The sequence below is a fragment of the Macaca thibetana genome, chromosome 1 (assembly GCF_024542745.1).
Source record: "Macaca thibetana thibetana isolate TM-01 chromosome 1, ASM2454274v1, whole genome shotgun sequence".
In the NCBI taxonomy this organism is placed as follows: domain Eukaryota; kingdom Metazoa; phylum Chordata; class Mammalia; order Primates; family Cercopithecidae; genus Macaca; species Macaca thibetana.
In genome coordinates, this window is record NC_065578.1 from 133,908,060 (window position 1) to 133,928,108 (window position 20,049).

The following is a 20,049-nucleotide window of genomic DNA, read 5'->3' on the forward strand; positions in this document are numbered from 1 at the left end:
AGTCCTTAAAGAAGAATCTAAACAAGTCCGCCGTTCGCTGTTTGGGAGTGTGATGCAAAATAAGTATGTACGCAGGTGGAACGTAGACTGCAGATTTTGAGCCAGCGGCGTTTCTGCCCAAATCCTGGCAAATTCCGGTAGAAGTCAGTGGCAGGAAGCGGGAAAGGAGACTAAAAAATCAAAAAACGGCCGGGCGTGGTGGCTCACACCTGTAATCTCAGCACTTTGGGAGGCCGAGGCGGGCGGATCACGAGGTCAGGAGATCCAGACCATCCTGGATAACATGGTGAAACCCCGTCTCTACCAATAATACAAAAAACTAGCCGGGCGTGGTGGCGGGCGCCCGTAGTCCCGGCTACTCGGGAGACTGAGGCAGGAGAATGGCGTGAACCCGGGAGGCGGAGCTTGCAGTGAGCCGAGATCGCACCACTGCACTCCAGCCTGGGCGACCAGCGAGACTCCGTCTCAAAAAAACAAAAAACAAACAAAAAAACCCCCCAGAAAACAACCAGCAAACCAGCTGGGTAGAGCTGAGCGGAGAAGCTCCAGAGCCTTTTAAAGAGACTGTCCACATCACACCCCCAACTCCAACCCCCTCCCGCGCGCCTCCGCCCTCAGGTGGCGGGGCCTCCTGGCGTCACTTCCGTCCAGACCGGAACCCAAGATGGCTGCGCTCTTGCTGAGGTGACTTTAGTGTGGGACTAGGAGTTGGTGTCCGCGGCCCTCCGGAGACCTGAACTGGCCCCTCACGTTTTGCTGATAACTCTTTATCCTGTGCCTGGGCAGGGAAAGGACCCATGGGTGTGGAGGCCAAGCGCTCGGGGATCCTAGAGACCCCTTTTCCCATCCCCCGCAGCCGCTCCCGTGCGTTCCATAGGGCTTCGGGGTCGCTGATTTCGTATCGAGGGGCGCTCGGCTCTTGCCCCTTCTGTTTTCCCCACCTCGTCTAGTACTTCTAACGCAAATTGCTCTTGGGCTTGCATCCAGAGCGGAGCTCTGAGAAAATAACTTAAAGGTCAGCCACCCATGGGTCCTACGATTTCGAGAGCGTATTTAGACATTTAGCTTCGGAGAGAGAGATCTTGTGTAATTTTGCCTTTGCTTCGAATGCCTTCAAACAGCAGCTGCTCCCGCCGTGAGTGGGCGCTGTCTGGGTTCCCAGTCGGCTGCTGGCAAACGGTGCAGAAGGCCTGGACCCCTACTGGGGTGGTGATTAGCATTAGCACCCGGGGCAGACCTCTGCAGCCCCAAAGCAGCCCGGGCAATTCATTTTTAGTTCATCTTTTTATTTGGGAGGGAGAGTGAGTGTCCCAGTTTTTCTCTAAAATGTGAATTAGTTGTCCAGAGAAATACCCTAGATTTTCTTTCATTCTCAACTTTCCGCTATCTAGGTCTCATTCTCAACTCAGCCTCTCTAGTCACAGCGACTAGCGTCTTTAGACACGCCTGGTACAAATCCCAGCATAGTTTTGTGCCAGCCTTATTTTTGGAAATTGTTTGTTATGGAAAGTTAGCTTCAATGCTGTTGAGATTTCAATCCCTGATTTCCCCAAATGTGTTCTCATTTCTCTTTCCACTTCAGTCACCCAGTTTAAAAATAGAGGGACTTTGTTTAGTTTTTCTGCGGCAAAATGATTCCTCTTGGAGTTGAAATCAGGGATATCTTAGTCCTTCGTTTTCGCCCTGTTTTTCATCTCCATATGTATCTTCTTTCTAAGGTATGCCAAGGCTTGTCTTGCCAGTGCTGCCTTCTTTATTCCAGATGGTTTGACCATAATTGAATGCTTTTGAATTCTCTGATATATTTTGGTATCGATGTTAAGGGGTTTTGGTAGAATTAACATTTAGTTTGAAATGATCATATTGGTTCCAAACAGTTCATTTTAGGAGTTTTGGGATTAGTATTTAGAAGCTGAGGATCTTTATACTCATTAAGTGTATCCATACGGTATCATTTTGAGTTGTGCAGCGCCATCCACACTAGGATTCAATGCCAAGAAAGGTATATTTTTCATTAGTGGTAATCTGAAGCTCTCATCGAAAGGACACCTCTTTTTCTCATAAGGGCTTTTTTTAGGAGGAGAAATGAGGAATTAAAAATTTTTTTTTTCTTGATAGAAGTTCCCAGTCTAATTCCATTTCGCTAGAGGGATTTGGAACTGTTTATAATGTGCTGATTTAATCTCAAAAGAAAGTATCTTCTAAGAAATCCTAGGAACTGATTTCTGGTTCTACATTTATTTTGGACAAGTCAAGGTCATTGATTCCATGGCTGTGGTTTCCTCATTTGTGTTGCAAATGGCAATAACTTGGGCCCACTTAAGAGAAATATTGGTTAAACTTTTTTTTGTTCTTTTTTTTGTTCTTTTTATTTATTTATTTTTTTGAGACAGAGTCTGGGTCTGTCACCCAGGCTGGAGTGCAGTGGCCAGATCTTGGCTCACTGCAAGCTCCGCCTCCTGGGTTCACGCCATTCTCCTGCCTCAGCCTCCCGAGTAGCTGGGACTACAGGCGCCCGCCACCTCGCCTGGCTAGTTTTTTGTATTTTTTAGTAGAGACGGGGTTTCACCAGGTTAGCCAGATGGTCTCGATCTCCTGACCTCGTGATCCGCCCGTCTCGGCCTCCCAAAGTGCTGGGATTACAGGCTTGAGCCACCGCGCCCAGCCTTTTTTTTTTTTAAGCCTCTTCTATGTGTCAGACATTATTATAGGTACTGTGGATCCAAGGCCGGGTGCAGTGGCTCATGCCTGTAATCCCAGCACTTTGGGAGGCCGAGGCGGGAGGATCACCTGAGGTCAGGAGTTGGAGACCAGCCTGACCAACATGGAGAAACCTCATCTCTACTAAATATACAAAAATTTGCCTGGCATGGTTGTGGGTGCCTGTGGGTGCCAGTAATCCCAGGTACTTGGGAGGCTGAGGCAGGAGAATTGCTTGAACCTGGGAGGTGGAGGTTGCAATGAGCTAAGATTGCGCCATTGCGCTCCAGCCTGGGCTACAAGAGTAAAACTCCATTTCAAAAACAGAAACAAAATTAGCCGGGATTGCTGGCACATGCCTGTAATCCCAGCTACCCGGGAGGCTGAGGCAGGAGAATCACTTGAACTCGGGAGGTGGAGGTTGCTGTGAGCTGAGATTGCACCATTGCACTCCAGCCTGGGCAACAAGAGCGAAACTCTGTCTCAAAAAAATAAAAAAAATTTAAAAAGTACTATGGTACTATGGATCCAAAATATTTGAGTCCTATCCTTGAGCTCAAAGTCTAGCAGGGAGATAAATAGATTAATTATTAAACCACATAAGAAATATTGATAGATATAAACAAGTGTGAGAGCATGGCAGACATAGCAAGTAAGGCTAAAGAAGTGGTGATCTTACTATCCAGGAATTGGTTTTTTTTTTTTTTTTTTTTGAGACTGAGTCTAGCTCTGTCACCCAGGGTGGAGTGCAGTGGTGTGATCTTGGCTCACTGCAACCTCTGCCTTCTGGGTTCAAGTGATTCTCCTACCTCAACCACCCAGGTAGCTGGGATTACAGGGGTGTGCCAGTATGCCTGGCTAATTTTTGTATTTTTGGTAGAGATGGGGTTTTACCCTGTTGGCCAGGCTTGTCTCGACCTCCTGACCTCAAGTGACCCACCCACCTTGGCCTCTCATAGTGCTGGGATTACAGGCATGAGCTACCACACTGGCCCTTAGGAATTGAGTTTTGAAGGATGAATTTAACAGGCTCTGAGGGAGGCTCTAGTCAGAGAACAGCATGAGCATGTGGTCAAAAGAGGGTTTGCTGTATCTGGACGTAATGTAATGTTCAGTGTGGCAGAATTACAGTGGATTGAAAGAAATTTGTGGGAGGTTAGGTACAGAGAGTTGGCCACTTTGTGAAGTGCGTTGTTTGCCCACAGTTTGGATCTTACACTGTAAGCAGTGGGAAATTGTTAAAGACTTTTAGGCAGAAGAATGATGAAACCATGTTATTTTATTTATTTTTCAGTAAATTAGTGTTGGTGGTATTGAATGATATATAAGAGATCGGTGCGAGGGAGATCAGTTCAGGAGCTCTTGTTACAGTCCTAGTGAGAAATGAAGACGATATAGACTATAGCAATGGATTGGAATGAATTTTCCTAGCTATTAATGATAGGATTGGGTGATGCCATGCATACATATGGAGGGGTGGTGAAAGAAAATAAATCAAGGATGACTTAGCTTATAGTTTGGTAGTTGGGTGGTAATAATCATTAACAAGAACTTTTGTATACAAATTATTATTCATCATGTCATTCAAAGTTATATATCTATTTTATTGTTGCTGTTACCTAGACATTTTTGAAACTTTTTGGTATACCATCAGATCAAGTTTAGAAACTCATTATATTACAGTCATATAATATATGACTATAATAAGATAAATTATAGTCACATCTTGTTTTGGACTAAAAATGATATTCAGTTTGATCACATGGACTTGGCTTTGAATAACTTTTTTTTCCAGAAATCAAATTTATTTTCAGTAGATGAGTATTTTTGTCACCACTGAGGGTTTTAGAAAGAATGCAATGCAAATTCTAAAGACGTTAGGGAGACCAGTGATAATATCTTACATATATATGTGGTGTTTTGTAGTTTAGACAATGCTTTCCTGTATGTTTTCTTGTGCAGTCCCCTCAGCAACCAATAAGGTAGGTATTATCAATGCCATTTTATAATTGAAAACGCTGATGCTCAATGACTCTCTCAAGTATACAACTTATTCTAAGATTTCAGGCTTGATTTTTTACTTTCCAATGTTATTTTTACATTACTGTTGCTGCCTCAATCCAGAGAAGAGTTTAAAAAATGATTTGAGCAATGATTACATTTTGGGGAGACATGTTAACGCATTTAGAAGGGGCAGCAATAACTAGAAATTATAAGTTCTGGCTTGTCAATTAAAAATACAGAGTTCCTGTTTTCACATGAAAGGGAAGGATAGATAATTACTTTTGTCAGATTTCAAATAAGGTTATGGCATTTGTGCAGCTAGTTTCTGTGAGGGCCTTGTAGAAAGTTTACATTGATATTTGTCTCGGAAACAATAGCGCTAGACAGAGAGGGCACGCCATAGATTCCAACCCACATCTGCAAACTCTTGCTGGGTAGCTGAGTGACTGGGCCTAGCCTGGTGTGAGGAATGCGTGCCCTGCAACTTCAGAGTCACAATTCAATTGATTAAAAGAGATTTGTTCCCACTTCTTTCTGGGAGCCTTGGGTATACAATGTCTGTATTCACCTCTTGCCTTCAAAGCTGGAAAGAGGGAAGAGCTGAAGAAGGAAGTGTTGGTTAGATTTTTTCCTTCAAATAGTGGGCCCTTCTAGTGTACTAATGTGAAACATACAACTTTTGAAAAGTTTGTGCATCTAATATCAATGGTGTGAGGGACATCATGAGCTTTTTTAGAAGATCATTAGATCTTTATGAGATCTTGTATCCTAGTGCCTTGCAAGTAGTGGATATGCAATAAACTTTTGTAGAATCAATGTATTTTTAAGTTTTAGTTCCAGAAATTCACTCTATTTACCTTCTTAAATGCTTTTGGAAAGATTTGATATAATGATGTGACTGAAGGGTATAATGGTTGTGTGTTTTTCATAATACACGATGAGCATCCCTTTTCTGAAAAGCTTTGGACCAGAAGTATTTAGGATTTCCGAATTTTTTCAGATTTTGGAGTATTTGCATTATACTTACTGGTTGCGTATCACTAAGCTGAAATCCAAAATGCTCCAATGAGCATTTCTTTTGAGCATCATGTCAGCACTTAAAACGTTTTGGGTTATGGAGGGTTTCAGATTTTGGATTTTCCACAGTAGGGGTGCTCAACCTGTACCATGTAAACTTTGGATCAGTTAAATTCTCCTTAGATAGAATGCCTAGGCACATCTTAGTTTCTGACTTGAGAAGCAATTCTGGCACTGATGTATACATTTCAAAAATAGCAATTTTTAAGTAGAAAACTTTCATGGGGTCAGTAAAAAATTTTTTTATTCCCATTTTTTTGCACATGATTGTAATTACATGAAAGACTTTTTGACTTGAAATTCATTCAGGATATATTGAGTTTAATTGATGTTAGTTCCTGAAATGACCTAGCTTAATATTTAGCTAGGTCTCTTCACAAACCCCTTGCACTCTTCAACCTTTTTTTTTTTTTTTTTTTTTGAGACGATGTCTAGCCCTGTCACCCAGTCTGGAGTGCAGTGGTGCGATCTTGGCTCATTGCAACTTCCGCCTCCCAGGCTCAAGTGATACTCCCACCTCAGCCTCCAGAGTAGCTGGTATTATAGGTGTGCACTACCACACCCAACTAATTTTCATGTTTTTTGTAGAGATGGGGTTTTACCATGTTGTCCAGGCAGTACTGAACACCTAGGCTCCAGTAGTCCACTGGCCTCAGCCTCCCAAAGTGTTGGAATTACAGGTGTGAGCCACTGCACCTGGCCTGACCTTTTAAATTCATCCATTGTAGTAGGTCTCTGCTAAAGCTAAGCTATATGGTTGCAGTTACCAGTGGGCTTATTCTGTTTTTTTTTATTTGTTTGTTGTGTTAACCCTGTCTCTTAGACATCACCTCCTGTAAGACCTAGCTTTTAAAAAATCACTTTCTCTATTTCTCTGTTGAACATTACCAACTGTGATTATTCTTATTCTTTTATCTTGCATTATTTGTGTTTGATTAAAACTTTATTTTGCATTTTTAGGTAATATTTCTTATTATTTTCAAGTTAGAGTTGTAGCTTTTCAACTAGAAAATGGTATCAAGGACACTGATACTGTCATTGTTTTTATCTTATTTTTAATCTATCCCTTCACCCCTAAAAATAGAGAAGTTGATATACTAAAGTTGATCTCTAAATGTGTATTGATTTTTGATTCTCTTATCTTGCAGACATGTTGGTCGTCATTGCCTCCGAGCCCACTTTAGCCCTCAGCTCTGTATCAGAAAGTAAGTTTCTAAGTCTGAAAATTATTTTTTTTCCTTAGGGAAGAGCAATAGATTGTTGACTTAGATTTGATGGATATGTACAACAGTGGGCAGTTATAGACAGTTGACTGAAACTTAAGTAATTGTGGTCACTATCGTTTGTGTGTATGTGTGTTGTTTGTTTTTGAGATAAGCTCTCACTCTATTGCCCAGGCTAGAGTGCGGTGGTACGATCAGGGCTTGCCATAGCCTCAGCTTCCTATAGCTGGGACTATAGGTGTGTGGTGTGCCACCATGCCTGGCTAATGTTTTGTATTTTTTGTAGAGACGAGGTTTCACATTTTCCCCATGCTGGTCTTGAACTCCTGGGCTCAAGCGATCCCCCTGCCTCGGCTGGGATTGTAGGCATGAGCCACGCACCTGGACTTTCATGCTATATATTTATTCTCAGCCTGTTGATGTCAACAATTGCCTTTGTGTTATTTTTTAAAAACTTTTTATTTTGGAAATATTTTATACTTTCAGAAAAGTTATACGAATAGTAGGATGAAGTTCTATATACCTTTCACCCACATTTGCCAATTGTTAACATTTTATTGTGTTTGCTTATCTTGCTTTTTTGTATTTTAGATTGTGCCATATGAAATTTTTATTTTTTTAGGTCAAAGCTGGTGAAATATTAATGATTTAGTGTAGTTCAGCCTAATATATATTTAATTATTAGTATTTTCACTGAATGCTTTAAGGGTAAGTTGTGAATATCATGACTATTTACCTCTAAATATTTCTCCTGAGAACAAAGAAATTGTCTTACATAATGCAGTATAATTATATAAGCATAATTATCAAATTCAGGAAATTTAACATTGATGAACTCTTATCTCATATACAGTTGATTTTCAGATTTTTCATTTGTCCCAAATAATATATTTTAGAGAAATACAATCAGCTGGGCACGGTGGCTCATGCCTGTAATCCCAACACTTTAGGAGGCCTACGCAGAAGGATTGCTTGAGGCCAGGAGTTCAAGACCAGCCTGGGCAACAGAGAGAGACCTAGTCTCCACAAATAATTAAAAAATAAAAAATTAGCTGAGTGTGGTGGTGTGTGCCTATAGTCCTAGCTATGGGGAGGCTGAGGCAGGAAGATGGCTTGAGTCCAGCAGTTCAAGGCTGCAGTGAGCTATGATCATGCCACTGCACTCCAGCCTGGGCAACAGAGTGAGACCCCATCTCTATTAAAAAAAAAGACTGGATGTCGTGGCTCACACTTGTAATTCCAGCACTTTGGGAGGCTGAGGCAGGAGGATCCCTTGAGCCCAGGAGTTCAAGACCAGCCTGGGCAACATAGGGATACCCTGTCTCAATCAATCAATCAATGAGAAACAGCTATCCTCAACAATTTAGTAGGCTGGACATGGTGGCTCATGCCTGTAATCCTAGCACTTTCGGAGGCTGAGGTGGGCAGATCGCTTGAGCCCAGGAGTTTGAGACCAGCCTGGGCAACACGGTGAAACCCCTTCTCTACAAAAAATACAAAAACTAGCTGGGTGTGGTGGTGTGCGCTTCTAGTTCCAGCTACTTGGGAGGCTGAGGTAAGAGGATCACCTGGATGGGGCAATGCAGAATTGTGCATAGCTTGAGCATAGCTGTTTAATAGTTGGGTTCAACCTAGCCCAGTGACAAAACCAAGAAACTATTAAGGTACCGAGCTGAATCTAGTTCTTGATTTTTGAGAACCTGAAAGGGAATCTTGAAAAGCCAGATGAGAGCAGATGGTAATGTATGAGATAAAACTGTGGCCTTGGAAAAGCATAATCCATTTATGTGAATATTTAAAAAATATGCTTGCCCTGCCACCCAACAAGAAGTTGTGCTTTCATTGCCAGACCTGTGTATTGGGTGGGATTAGAAAGCAGAGTTATCGGCCTGGCACGGTGGCTTATGCCTGTAACTCAGCACTTTGGGAGGCCAAGGCAGGCAGATCATGAGGTCAAGAGATCGAGACCATCCTGGCCAACACGGTGAAACCCCATCTCGACTGAAAATACAAAAATTAGCTGGGCGTGGTGGCACGTGCCTGTAGTCCCAGCTACTCAGGAGGCTGAGGCAGGAGGATCGCTTGAATCTAGGAGGTGGAGGTTGCAGTGTGCCAAGATTGCGCCACTGCACTCCAGTCTGGCCACAGAGCGAGACCCCATCTCAAAATAAAAAAACAAAACAAAACAGAGTTATTGTCTGATATGACCTCATCAGATGATTCAGGTTAACGGAATTAAAGTTGGTATAAAAATAAGGTAAGCGGAGGAACATGTTTTCCTAATACTGTGGGTTTATCCAGCCCACCATACTGTTATCAGAAAAGGGGTCTTGACCCGGACCCCAAGAGAGGGCTCTTGGATCTCATGTAGGAAGGAATTCAAGGTGAGTAGCAAAGTGCAGTGAAAGAAGCAAGTTTATTAGAAACTACTCAATTATATAGTAGGGTGTCCTCAGAAAACAACTGGGGGAACATGCTGTCTTTAAGTTTCTTTTTTTCTTCTCTCTCTTTTTTTTTTAATATATATATACACACACACACATATATATGTATATATTTATATATTTTTTAGGTCTTTAAGGTTTTATTTTTTTTTTAATTTTTAAATTTTTAGTCTTTTTTTTTTTTTTTTTTTTTTTTTTTGAGACAGAGTCTTGTTCTGTTGACCAGGCTGGAGTGCAGTGGCGTGATCTGGACTCACTGCAACCTCCACGTCCTGGGTTCAAGTGATTCTCCTGCCTCAGCCTCCTGAGTAGCTGGGATTACTGGTGCACAGCACTACGCCCAGCTAATTTTTATATTTTTAATAGAGATGGAGTTTTACCATGTTGGTCAGGCTAGTCTCAAACTCCTGACCTTGTGATCTGCCTGCCTCAGCTTCCCAAAGTGCTGGGATTACAGCCATGAGTCGCTGCACCTGGCCAATTGTTAAAAATATTTTGAGGTAGAGTCTTGCTCTGTTGCCCAGGGTGGAGCGCCATGATGCAATCACAGCTCACTGCAGCCTCTACCTCCCTGGGCTCAGGAGATCCTCCCACCTCAGCCTCCTGAGTAACTGGGACTACAGGCTCAGACCATCATGCTTGGCTAAATTTTCTCTGCATTTTTTGTGGAAACAGGGTTTTGCCATGTTGCCCAGGCTGGTCTCAAACTTCTGGGCTCAAGTCATCTGCCCACCTTAGCCTCCCAAAGTGCTGGAATTATAGGCATGAGCCACCATGTCTGGCCTAAGTTTTCCTTATATAGAGATCTTGTCTATGTAAGGACTAAACTAAACTGTGCCTACATGCAGGTGACCAGAGAGCATGACAAACTTTATTATTGATTTAAAGAAAAGTATCCTTGACATTTTAGTGTGTAAGTACATCAAAGCGTGACTGTAATTATTTTGAAAGCATATGTTGTTATGGGTATTGGGACATCTGGACTTTATGTTGTTGCAGTTTGTCCTTGCAGGTATTACCAAGCTGTTTCCTTAGCTGTAAACATCTTAGAACTGTGGGTTGTCACTGGCAAGGAATGTGCTTTGCTAGTTTTAAGATGGAGTTTATTTTATTTATTTATTTTATTTTTATTTATTTTATTTATTTTATTTATTTTTTTGAGACAGAGTCTTGCTCTGTCTCCCAAGCTGGAGTGCAGTGGTGTGATCTGGCCTCACTACAACCTCTGCTTCCCAGGTTCAAGCGATTTTCCTGCCTCACCCTCCTAGGTAGCTGGGATTACAGGCATGCGCCAATACGCCTGGCTAATTTTTTTCTATTTTTAGTAGAGATGGGGTTTCACCATGTTGGCCAAGCTGGTCTTGAATTCCCGACCTCATGATCCACCCACCTCGGCTTCCCAAAGTGCTGGGATTACAGGCTTGAGCCACTGTGCCTGGCCTATTATTTTATTTTATTTTTATTATTATTTTCTGTTTTGTGTTGCTATAACAAGATGGAGTGGATTTTAAAATAGTGTCACTCTGGGTCTTCTAGGCTCCTGCTTCCCTAACAAAACCTTTTCTAAAAAGATATTGCAAAATTTTTTTTTTTTTTTTTGAGATGGAGTTTCGCTCTTGTTGCCCAGGCTGGACTGCAATGGTGCAATCTTGGCCCACCGCAACCTCTGCCTCCTGGGTTCAAGCGATTCTCCTGCCTCAGTCTCCCGAGTAGCTGTGATTACAGGCGCCCACCGCCACACCCGGCTAATTTTGTATTTTTAGTAGAGACGAGGTTTCTCCATGTTGGTCAGGCTGGTCTCAAACTCGCGACCTCAGGTGATCCACCCACCTCAGCCTCCCAAAGTGCTGAGATTACTGGCGTGAGCCACCATGCTTCTGGCCAGTATTGTAAAATATTGACTTAACAAAACATTATGCAAAATACTAAACCAAGCTTACTTTCAGTTCTTTTCAAACTTTCTGGTTTTATTTTAGTGCTGTTCCTTTGGGAACCACAGCCAAAGAAGAGATGGAGCGGTTCTGGAATAAGAATATAAGTTCAAACCGTCCTGTATCTCCCCACATCACTATCTACAGGTAAGGACTCTGGAGCCAGAGAATCTAGAGGTAGTGGGTGAAAGTTCTGAAGGTTGATCTTTGGCCTACCTGATACTTCCCTCACTTTTACTCAACTAAAATACTGCTATGTAGATGAGGTGAACTCTTCAGGGTAGAGGGAGATAACATAAGAATTATCTTATGCCTTTTTAATACGGAGATGACTTCTATCATTACAAGGGTAATCTATTTTTCAAAACTACCATTTAGAAAATTCTAGTAAGTCAAAATATAATTCCCATTAATTAAAAAATTTTTGAAACAATTTCAGATTTACATAAACATTGCAGAAATAACATACAGAGTTCCCATATACTTTTATATGGAAGGTATATAGTATATATGCGAAGTTATATAGAAGTTGCAACTTTGCAAATAATTCTCCTTTTTTTTTCTGAGACAGAATCTTGCTCTGTTGCCCGGCTGGAGTGTAGTGGTGCGATCTCGGCTCACTGCATCCTCTGCCTCCTGGGTTCAAGCGATTCTCCTGTCTCAGCCTCCCCAGTAGCTGGGGCAACGGGCGCGTACCACTACGGACAGCTAATTTTTGTATTTTTAGTAGAGATGGGGTTTCACCAGGTTGGCCAGGATGGTATCGAACTCTTGACCTAGTGATCTGCCCGCCTCGGCCTCCCAAAGTGCTGGGATTACAGGTGAGAGCCACCATGCCCGGCCACAACTTCTTAAATTATTCAGACATGCTAACAAGCAGATTCCCAGCTCATTAACATGTCTGAATGATATAAGAAGAAGTTGCAATGATGATAATATCCAAGTATTATTCCTGTATTCGTTTTCTTCTTTTTTTATTTTTTTGAGACAGAGTCTTGCTTGGTCACCCAGGCTGGAGTGCAGTGGTGCAATCTAAGCCCACTGCAACCCCTGCCTGCTGAGTTCAAGCGATTCTCGTGCCTCAGCCTCCTGAATAACTGGGATTACAGACATGAGCCTCCATGCCTGGCTAATTTTTGTCTTTTAGTAGAGATGAGGTTTTGCCATGTTGTCCAGGCTGGTCTCAAACTCCTGGCCACAAGTGATCCACCCATCTCAGCCTCCAAAAGTGCTGGGATTATAGGCATGAGCCACCACGCTCGGTCCCTGTATTTGTTTTCTATTGCTACGATAAGTTTCACAAACATAGTGACTTAAAATAACAAAGATGTACTGTCTTACCATTCTTTAGGTTAGAAGTATGAGACAGGTCTCATTAGGCTAAAATTAAGTTGTTTGCAGGGGCTGCATTCTTTTCCAGAGGCTCCTTGCCTTTTCCAGCTTTTATAGGTCATCCACATTCCTTGGCTTGTGGCATTCTTTCTCTATTTTCAAAGCAAGCCATAGCAGAGTCCTTCTCACTTTGTATCACTCTGACTTGTTCTGCCTCCCTTTTCTCCTTTCAAGGACCCTTGTCATTACATTTAGACCTCCCCAAATATTTCAGGACAATGCCTCCATCTCAAGGTCTTTAATTTAATAATATCTGCAAAGTTCTTTTTGTGATATAAGATAATATATTCACAGGTTCTGGGGATTAATACATTGACATCTCCAGAGGGGTGGGTGCATTATTTTACCTACCACAGTCTACCCTCTAGCCCTCAGAGTTTATGTCTGTCCCATGACAGAATACATTCACCACATCCCAGTGGCCCCAGAAGTTTCAACCTATTATAGCCTCATCTCAAAGTCTTAAAATTTCATCTAAATCTCGCCATCTGAACTAGGTATGGGTGAGGCTCTGGGTATAATCCCTTTTCAGGAACATTTTTTCTTCATCTGTGAATCTAAAGCAACAAGTTACATACTCCCAAAATACAGTGGTGGGACAGATATAGTATAACAACTGTAGACATTCCTGCTCAAAAAGTGAGAAAGTGTGTCCTGAAGTGGCAGGTCAAGAGAAGAAAAAATGTGAGAAAATGGAAGGAAAAAAGGAGTCTCTGGTTCTAACCAGTTTGAAATTCAGCCAGGCAAACACCATTTGATTTCAAGGCTTGAGAATAATCCTTTGCGGCTATTGGCTTTGCCCTCTGGGCTTATAGCTCCATCCGCTATCCTTCTTTGTGAAAGGTGACACATGCTTTTGCAGCTAGTCATTTTTAACAGCCTCTTTTTTGTTTGTAGAATTTTTGGGGTATGACAGTCTTCTTTTCATTTTCTCTCTGTCACTTTTAGTCTATGCTGACAGTATTTCTGTTGGTATAACATTCTTGAGAGCATTGTGGGGGCCAGGTGCGATGGCTCACATCTGTAATCCTAGCACTTTGGGAGGCCAAAGCAGGTGAATTGCCTGAGCTCGGGGGTTTGAGACCAGACTAGGCAACATGGTAAAACCCTGTCTCTACTAAGATACAAAAAATTAGCCAGGTGTGGTGGTGCACCTATAGTCCCATCTACTTGAGAGGCTGAGGCACAAGAATTTCTTGAACCTGGAAGGTGGAGGTGGCAGTGAGCCGATATTGCGAGATTGTGGTGCTGCTGCACTCCAGCCTGGGCTCTGTTTCCAGGAGAAAAAAAAAAAGAATCTTGCGGGGTTTCACCATCTCCATAAAACCATGTTGCCCAGGCTGGTCTCAAGTTCCTGGGCTCAAGTGATCTGCCTGCCTTGGCCTCCCAAAATGCTGGGATTATAAGTGTGAGCCATTGTGCCAGGCCTTTACAGTGAATATCTTTTTTTTTTTTTTTTTTCTGAGACAGAGTCTCGCACTATCGCCAGGGCTGCAGTGCAATGGCGCAATTTCGGCTCACTGTAACTCCCGCCTCCCTGTAACCCCCGCGTCCCTGGTTCACACTATTCTCCTGCCTCAGCTTCCCAAGTAGCTGGGATTGCAGGCACACACCACCACACCTGGCTAATTTTTTGTATTTTTCGTAGAGATGGGGTTTCACTGTGTTGGCTAGTCTGGTCTCAAGCTCCTGACCTTGTGATCTGCCCACCTTGGCCTCCCAAAGTGCTGGGATTACAGGCATTTTTGCTGGGAAGGCTGAGAATTTCCCAAATCATTAAGTCCTGTTTTTTTGTTTGTTTCTTTTATTTAAGAGACAGGCTTTCACTCTGTCACCCAGGCTAGAGTGTAGTAGTGATGTGATCATAGCTCATTGCAACCCTGAACTCCCAGGAGCTCAAGTGATCTTCCTGACTCAGCCTCCTCAGCAGCTGGGACTACAGGTGCATGCCACCACACATGGCTAGTTTTTAATTTTTTGTAAAGACAGGGTCTCAATATGTTAGCCAGGTTGATCTTGAACTCATGAGCTCAAGCGATCCTCTTACCTTTTTCTCCCAAAGTGCTGGGGTTACAGCTGCAAGCCACCATGCTCAGCTTGCTTTTTATGTAACAGCTCTTCCCTCAGTCTGTTTCTTTCCTTTTACATTTTACTATAAAGAGCAAAAAGAAATCAGGTTGCCACTTTAGTAAATTCTGCTTTCCACATTATTGTGGGACATAATTCTGCTAAACTTTCTGCCCCTATGTAACAAGGATCCCCTTTCCACAAGTTTTTAATAACATGTTCCTAATTTCCTTCTGAGCCTTTACTAGCTGAATTGACATTCATATTTTCCTTTTTGAAATACATTTGTATATCATATGGTTCACATATTGAAAGCATACAGTTTAGTGGCTTTTGTTAAATGCAGAATTTTTCAGCCATCACCACAATTTTAGAATATTTTCTTTTTTTTTTTTTTGAGGTGGAGTCTCGCTCTGTCACCCAGGCTGGAATACAGTGGCATGATCTTGGCTCACTGTAACATCTGCCTTCTGTGTTCAAGTGATTCTCCTGCCTCAGCCTCCCAAGTAGCTGGGATTAGAGATGTGCACCATCACGCCTGACTAATTTTTGTGTTTTTAGTAGAGATGGGGGTTTCACTGTGTTGGCCAGGCTGGTCTCGAACTCCTGACCTCAGGTGATCCGCCTGCCTTGGCCTCTCAAAGTGCTGGGATTATAGGCATGAGCCACCCTGCCCAGCCAATTTTAGAATATTTTCATCACTCCAGAAAGAAACACTACATTTTTTAGCCATCACCACCAATCCTTTGTTCGTCCCAGCTTTAGACAATCAGTTATTTACTTTCCATCTTATAAACTTACCTATTCTGAACGTTTCATTTAAATGTAGTCATACAATATATGGTCCTCTGTGACTGGCTTTTTTTACTTAGCATAATGTTTTCAGAGTTCATCCATATTTTAGCATATATCAGTACTTTCTTCCTTTTTATGGCCGAATAATATTTCATTGTATGTACATACAATGTTTTATTTACCCATTTATAAACTGAATGACATTTGAGCTGTTTCCACTTTTTGGCTATTACAAATAATGCTGCTATGACCATTTATTTGTGTACAAGTTTTTGTGTGCACATATGTTTCATTTCTCTTGAGTATATACCTAAGAGTAGAATTATTGCATCATATGGTAACTCTACGTTTAACATTTTTTTTTAGGAGTAGAATTATTGCATCATATGGTATCTATGTTTAACTTTTTTTTTTTTTTTTTTTTTTTTTTTTTTTTAAAGACAGAGTCTTGCTCTGTCACCAGGCTGGAGTGCAGTGGCGCAATCTCGGCTCATTGCAACCTTCACCTCCCAGGTTCAAGTGATTTTCCTGCCTCAGCCCTTGAGTTGCTGGGACTACAGGCATGCGCCACCACACCCAACTAATTTTTGTATTTTTAGTAGAGACAGGGTTTCACCATGTTGGTCAGAATGGTCTCGATCTCTTGACCTTGTGATTCACCTGCCTCAGCCTCCCAAAGTGCTGGGATTACAGGCGTGAGCCATGGCGTCCAGCCTATGTTTAACATTTTGAGGAACTGCCAGACTGTTTTCCAAAGTGGCTGCACTAGCAGTGTATAAGGGTTCCAGTTTCTCCACATCCTCACCAGCACAACTGGTAAAATCCATATTTCTGCTAAAATCTCTTCAGGGCAGTCTGGGCTTTTTAAAAATCATGGTCCTAAAAATTCTTTTAGTCCCTTCCCACTGCCCAATTTCAAAGGTACTTCCACATTTTTGGGTATTCATTACAGCTGCATTCCTCTTCTAGTCACCACAACCTATACCGATTTTCTATTTGCTGCCATAACAAATTACTGCAAATTTACTGACTTAAAACAACACAAATTTATTACCTTATAGTTCTGTGGGTCAGAAGTCTGACAAGATCTCCCTGGGCTAAAATCAAGGTGTTGGCAGGGTTCTGTTTCCTTCTGGAGTCCCTAGGGAAGAATCCATGGCCTTGCCTTTGCTAGCTTCTAGAGGCTTTCTGAATTCCTTGGCTTCTGCCCTCCTTCCTCAGTCTTCAGAACCAGCAATGCTGCATTGAGTTCCTCAGTCACATCATGTTGACCCTGCTTCCGTCATCTCATTTCTTCTTTGACGCCTTTCTTCTGTGAGCCTCTTCTGCTTTTCTTTTTTCTCTTTTCTCTCCTCTGCTGTTAAAGACGTTTATGATTACACTGGGCCTGTCCTAATAATCTAGGATAGTCTGTGTTGTTTTGTTTTTGAGACAGGGTCTCACTGTGTTGCCCAGGCTGAAATGCACAAGTTTTCTACAAGTTTTTAATAAAACTTGTGGAGCATGATCATGGCTCACTGCAGCCTTGACCTCCCAGGCTAAAGTGATCCTCCCAGCTCAGCCTCCCAAGTACCTGGGATTATAGGCATGCACCACCATGCCTGACTAATTTTAAAATATTTTCTAGAAATGGAGTTTGGCCATGTTGCTCAGGCTGGCTTTGAACTCCTGGGCTCAAGCTGTCCTCCCACTTTGGCCTCCCAAAGTTCTGGGATTACAAGTGTGAGCCACCACACACAGCCTAGTCTGTTTATCTTAAGGTTGTCTTATTAGCACCTTAATTTCATCTGCAACCTTAATTCCCCTTTGCCATTCATAGGTTCTAGAGATTAGAGCATGGACATCTTTAAGGAGGCCATTATTCTGCCTATTACAACTTCTTAATACTTAGGTATGCATTTCCTCAATTGCAAGACAGTCTCCAAAGTACAACCATCACAGTGTTACTATCTAAACCTTAGTTCCATTCAGATTTTGCCACTTCTCCCATTAATGTCCTTTATAGGCCTAAGATTGAACCTAGAATGATATATTACATTTAGTTGTCATGTTTCTTTTTCCTACAGTATGGGAGAGATTTTTAGTCTTTCCTTATTTGTTATGACCTGGACATTTTTAGAATGTTCCTTAATTTGGGTTTGTTTGGTGTTTCATGATTTATACATTTTTGGCAAGAATACGCCTGCAGTAATACTAGACTTCTGTCAGTACACTGTATCAGGAGGCATGTGCTGCTGCTGATTTAACCCATTACTGGTGATGTTAACTTTTGTCACTGTTTAAGATGTGTCTGCTAGATTTCTCCTGTAAAGTTACTGAATAAGGATGTTTTATTTATTAATACATATTTTGGCAGGAGATACTTTGAAACCTAAATATTCTTTCTTATGAGATACTTACTCACCAGTATCTGTTGGAGGTACTTGCCTAAATCATTTATTACTGTGATAGTTGCCAAATGTAATGTTACTAATTTTATATATTATAATATTTTCTAGATTTATTTGTTGCGATAGGGTAAAGCTTGCTTTCTTTATCAGTATGGACTCAAGGATAACATGGATCAAGCATTAATTTCCCCAAAGGATTATACTTCGTTATTATTTATTTTGGTGTTCAAATTGTCCCAGACCTGGCCAATAGGAGTTCTTCAAAATGACTCCTGGGAAATCAGTGTCTGGGTGCTAGATGTGCTCATTGCTACTAGGATGTCATTGCTTCTAGGCCCTCTCTGTGGATAGAGATAGCATATATGTGTATGCAGTCTCTGTCACACACATACCACATGTGTGTATATATAAGTAGATACATACATCATACATACATATATACATACATCTCTGTTTATCTCATCTTCAAAAGTGGCATTGACAGTGGTTTTTGCTGATGTCTTTGAAGATAAGTCCCTGTAAATCTGCTTTTTGTTTTTTTAGGCTAACCCAGCAAAGCATCTTGAGCTCTGCTACTCTCTTGGGTTCCTGCCAGTGAGTCTGCCCATTTTTTAACCACCTCCACAAATACCATAATCCTTCAGTTTTTTTCCAAGCCAGATTCCAGGAATAATCCTGTTTGTAGAAACTGGACTTGCCACTAAAACAGAAGGAGGCTAATAAGTGATCTCATTTCTTGCTGCTCAATCGTGAAACTTTCTTTTTTAAGAGATAAAAGTTTTAGGAAGGCCTGATGCAGTGGCTCAATGCCTGTAATCCCAGCACTTTGAGAGGCCAAGGTGGGCGGATCACAAGGTCAAGAGATCAAGGCCATCCTGATCTCAGGTGAAACCCTGTCTCTACTAAAAATACAAAAATTAGCTGGCGGTGGTGGCTCATGCTTGTATTCCCAGCTACTCGGGAGGCTGAGGCAGGAGAATCGCTTGAACCCGGGAGGTGGAGTTTGCAGTGAGCCGAGATCGCGCCACTACACTCTAGTCTGGCGACAGAGCAAGGCTCTGTTTCAAAAAAAAATAAAAAAGTTTTGGGGAATAATTATAATGAAAAAGACAAAAGAGCATCCCAGATTATTCTGAATCTGTATTTAAAGCCCTGGCCTTTTTTCGTAGGTCATATAAAGAATGGTTGTAGGTTGGTGAGGTGAGTCTTTCACTACCTTATTTGCTTTTCTGGTTATGTAACTCCAGACATACTTGGGGGAAAAATAGCAGCAGGGAACACAGGGCTATATCCAGATTGGCATGTCAGGGAAAGATATCTGAGATACCTGAAGTCATATTTTCTATTACCCATTTTTTGGGTTTTTTGAAAGAGGCCTAGAAGTAAACAGTTAGTGATGTTAAACATCTTTTCATGTACTTATTGGCCATTGGCAGTCTTGGGTGTTGGAGAAATGTTTTTACTTTCTGGAGGTATTTTTTATTGTTTTTTTGCTTTTGAGGCAGAGTCTCCCTCTGTTACTCAGGCTGGAGTGCAGTGGCGTAATCACGGCTCGCTGCAGCCTCAACCTCCCAGGCTCAGGCAGTCCTCCCTCCTCAGCCCCCCAAGTGGCTGAGACTATAGACATATGCCACCACGCCCGGCTAATGTTTGTATTTTTTGTAGAAATGGTTTTTTTGACTTTTTTTTTGCCGTCTTGCCCACGTCTCAAACTCCTGACCTCAGGCATTCTGCCCGCCTCAGCCCCCCAAAGTGCTAGGATTACAGGCATGAGCCACTGTGCCTGGCCACATCTTGATTTTCTATACTAGACTCTTAGCTAATGTTCAAACAGGGACTAGTGAAGAAGACTTGTCTTTGCTCCATGATGCCTGAGGCCTCAGCTGGAAAACACAAAGGCTAGGGCCTGAATTAATCTGAAGATCCAGTCACTCAAATGTCTTGGGTTGATTCTGGCTGTTGGATGGGGCCCTTATTTTCTCTCCACATAGGTCTTTTCACATATCTGTGTAGGCTACTTTGGGTT

At 42.0% G+C, this 20,049-nt stretch overlaps 1 protein-coding gene across 8 annotated transcripts in view; it reads left to right on the forward strand.

Moving 5' to 3' along the window:
* The first annotated feature begins 614 nt into the window (after positions 1-614).
* The window catches only part of SDHC (succinate dehydrogenase complex subunit C), a 41,688-nt gene continuing 22,253 nt past the window's right edge, over positions 615-20,049 (forward strand). For 2 of the 8 annotated variants that reach the window (XM_050759565.1, XM_050759576.1), the window contains exons 1-3: positions 615-684; positions 6,930-6,986; positions 11,425-11,526. In XM_050759565.1, the coding sequence (XP_050615522.1) occupies positions 665-684; positions 6,930-6,986; positions 11,425-11,526 (179 nt within the window). In that variant the 5' untranslated portion in view covers positions 615-664. The other 6 variants (XM_050759622.1, XM_050759604.1, XM_050759607.1 and 3 more) reach the window with 6 other exon arrangements.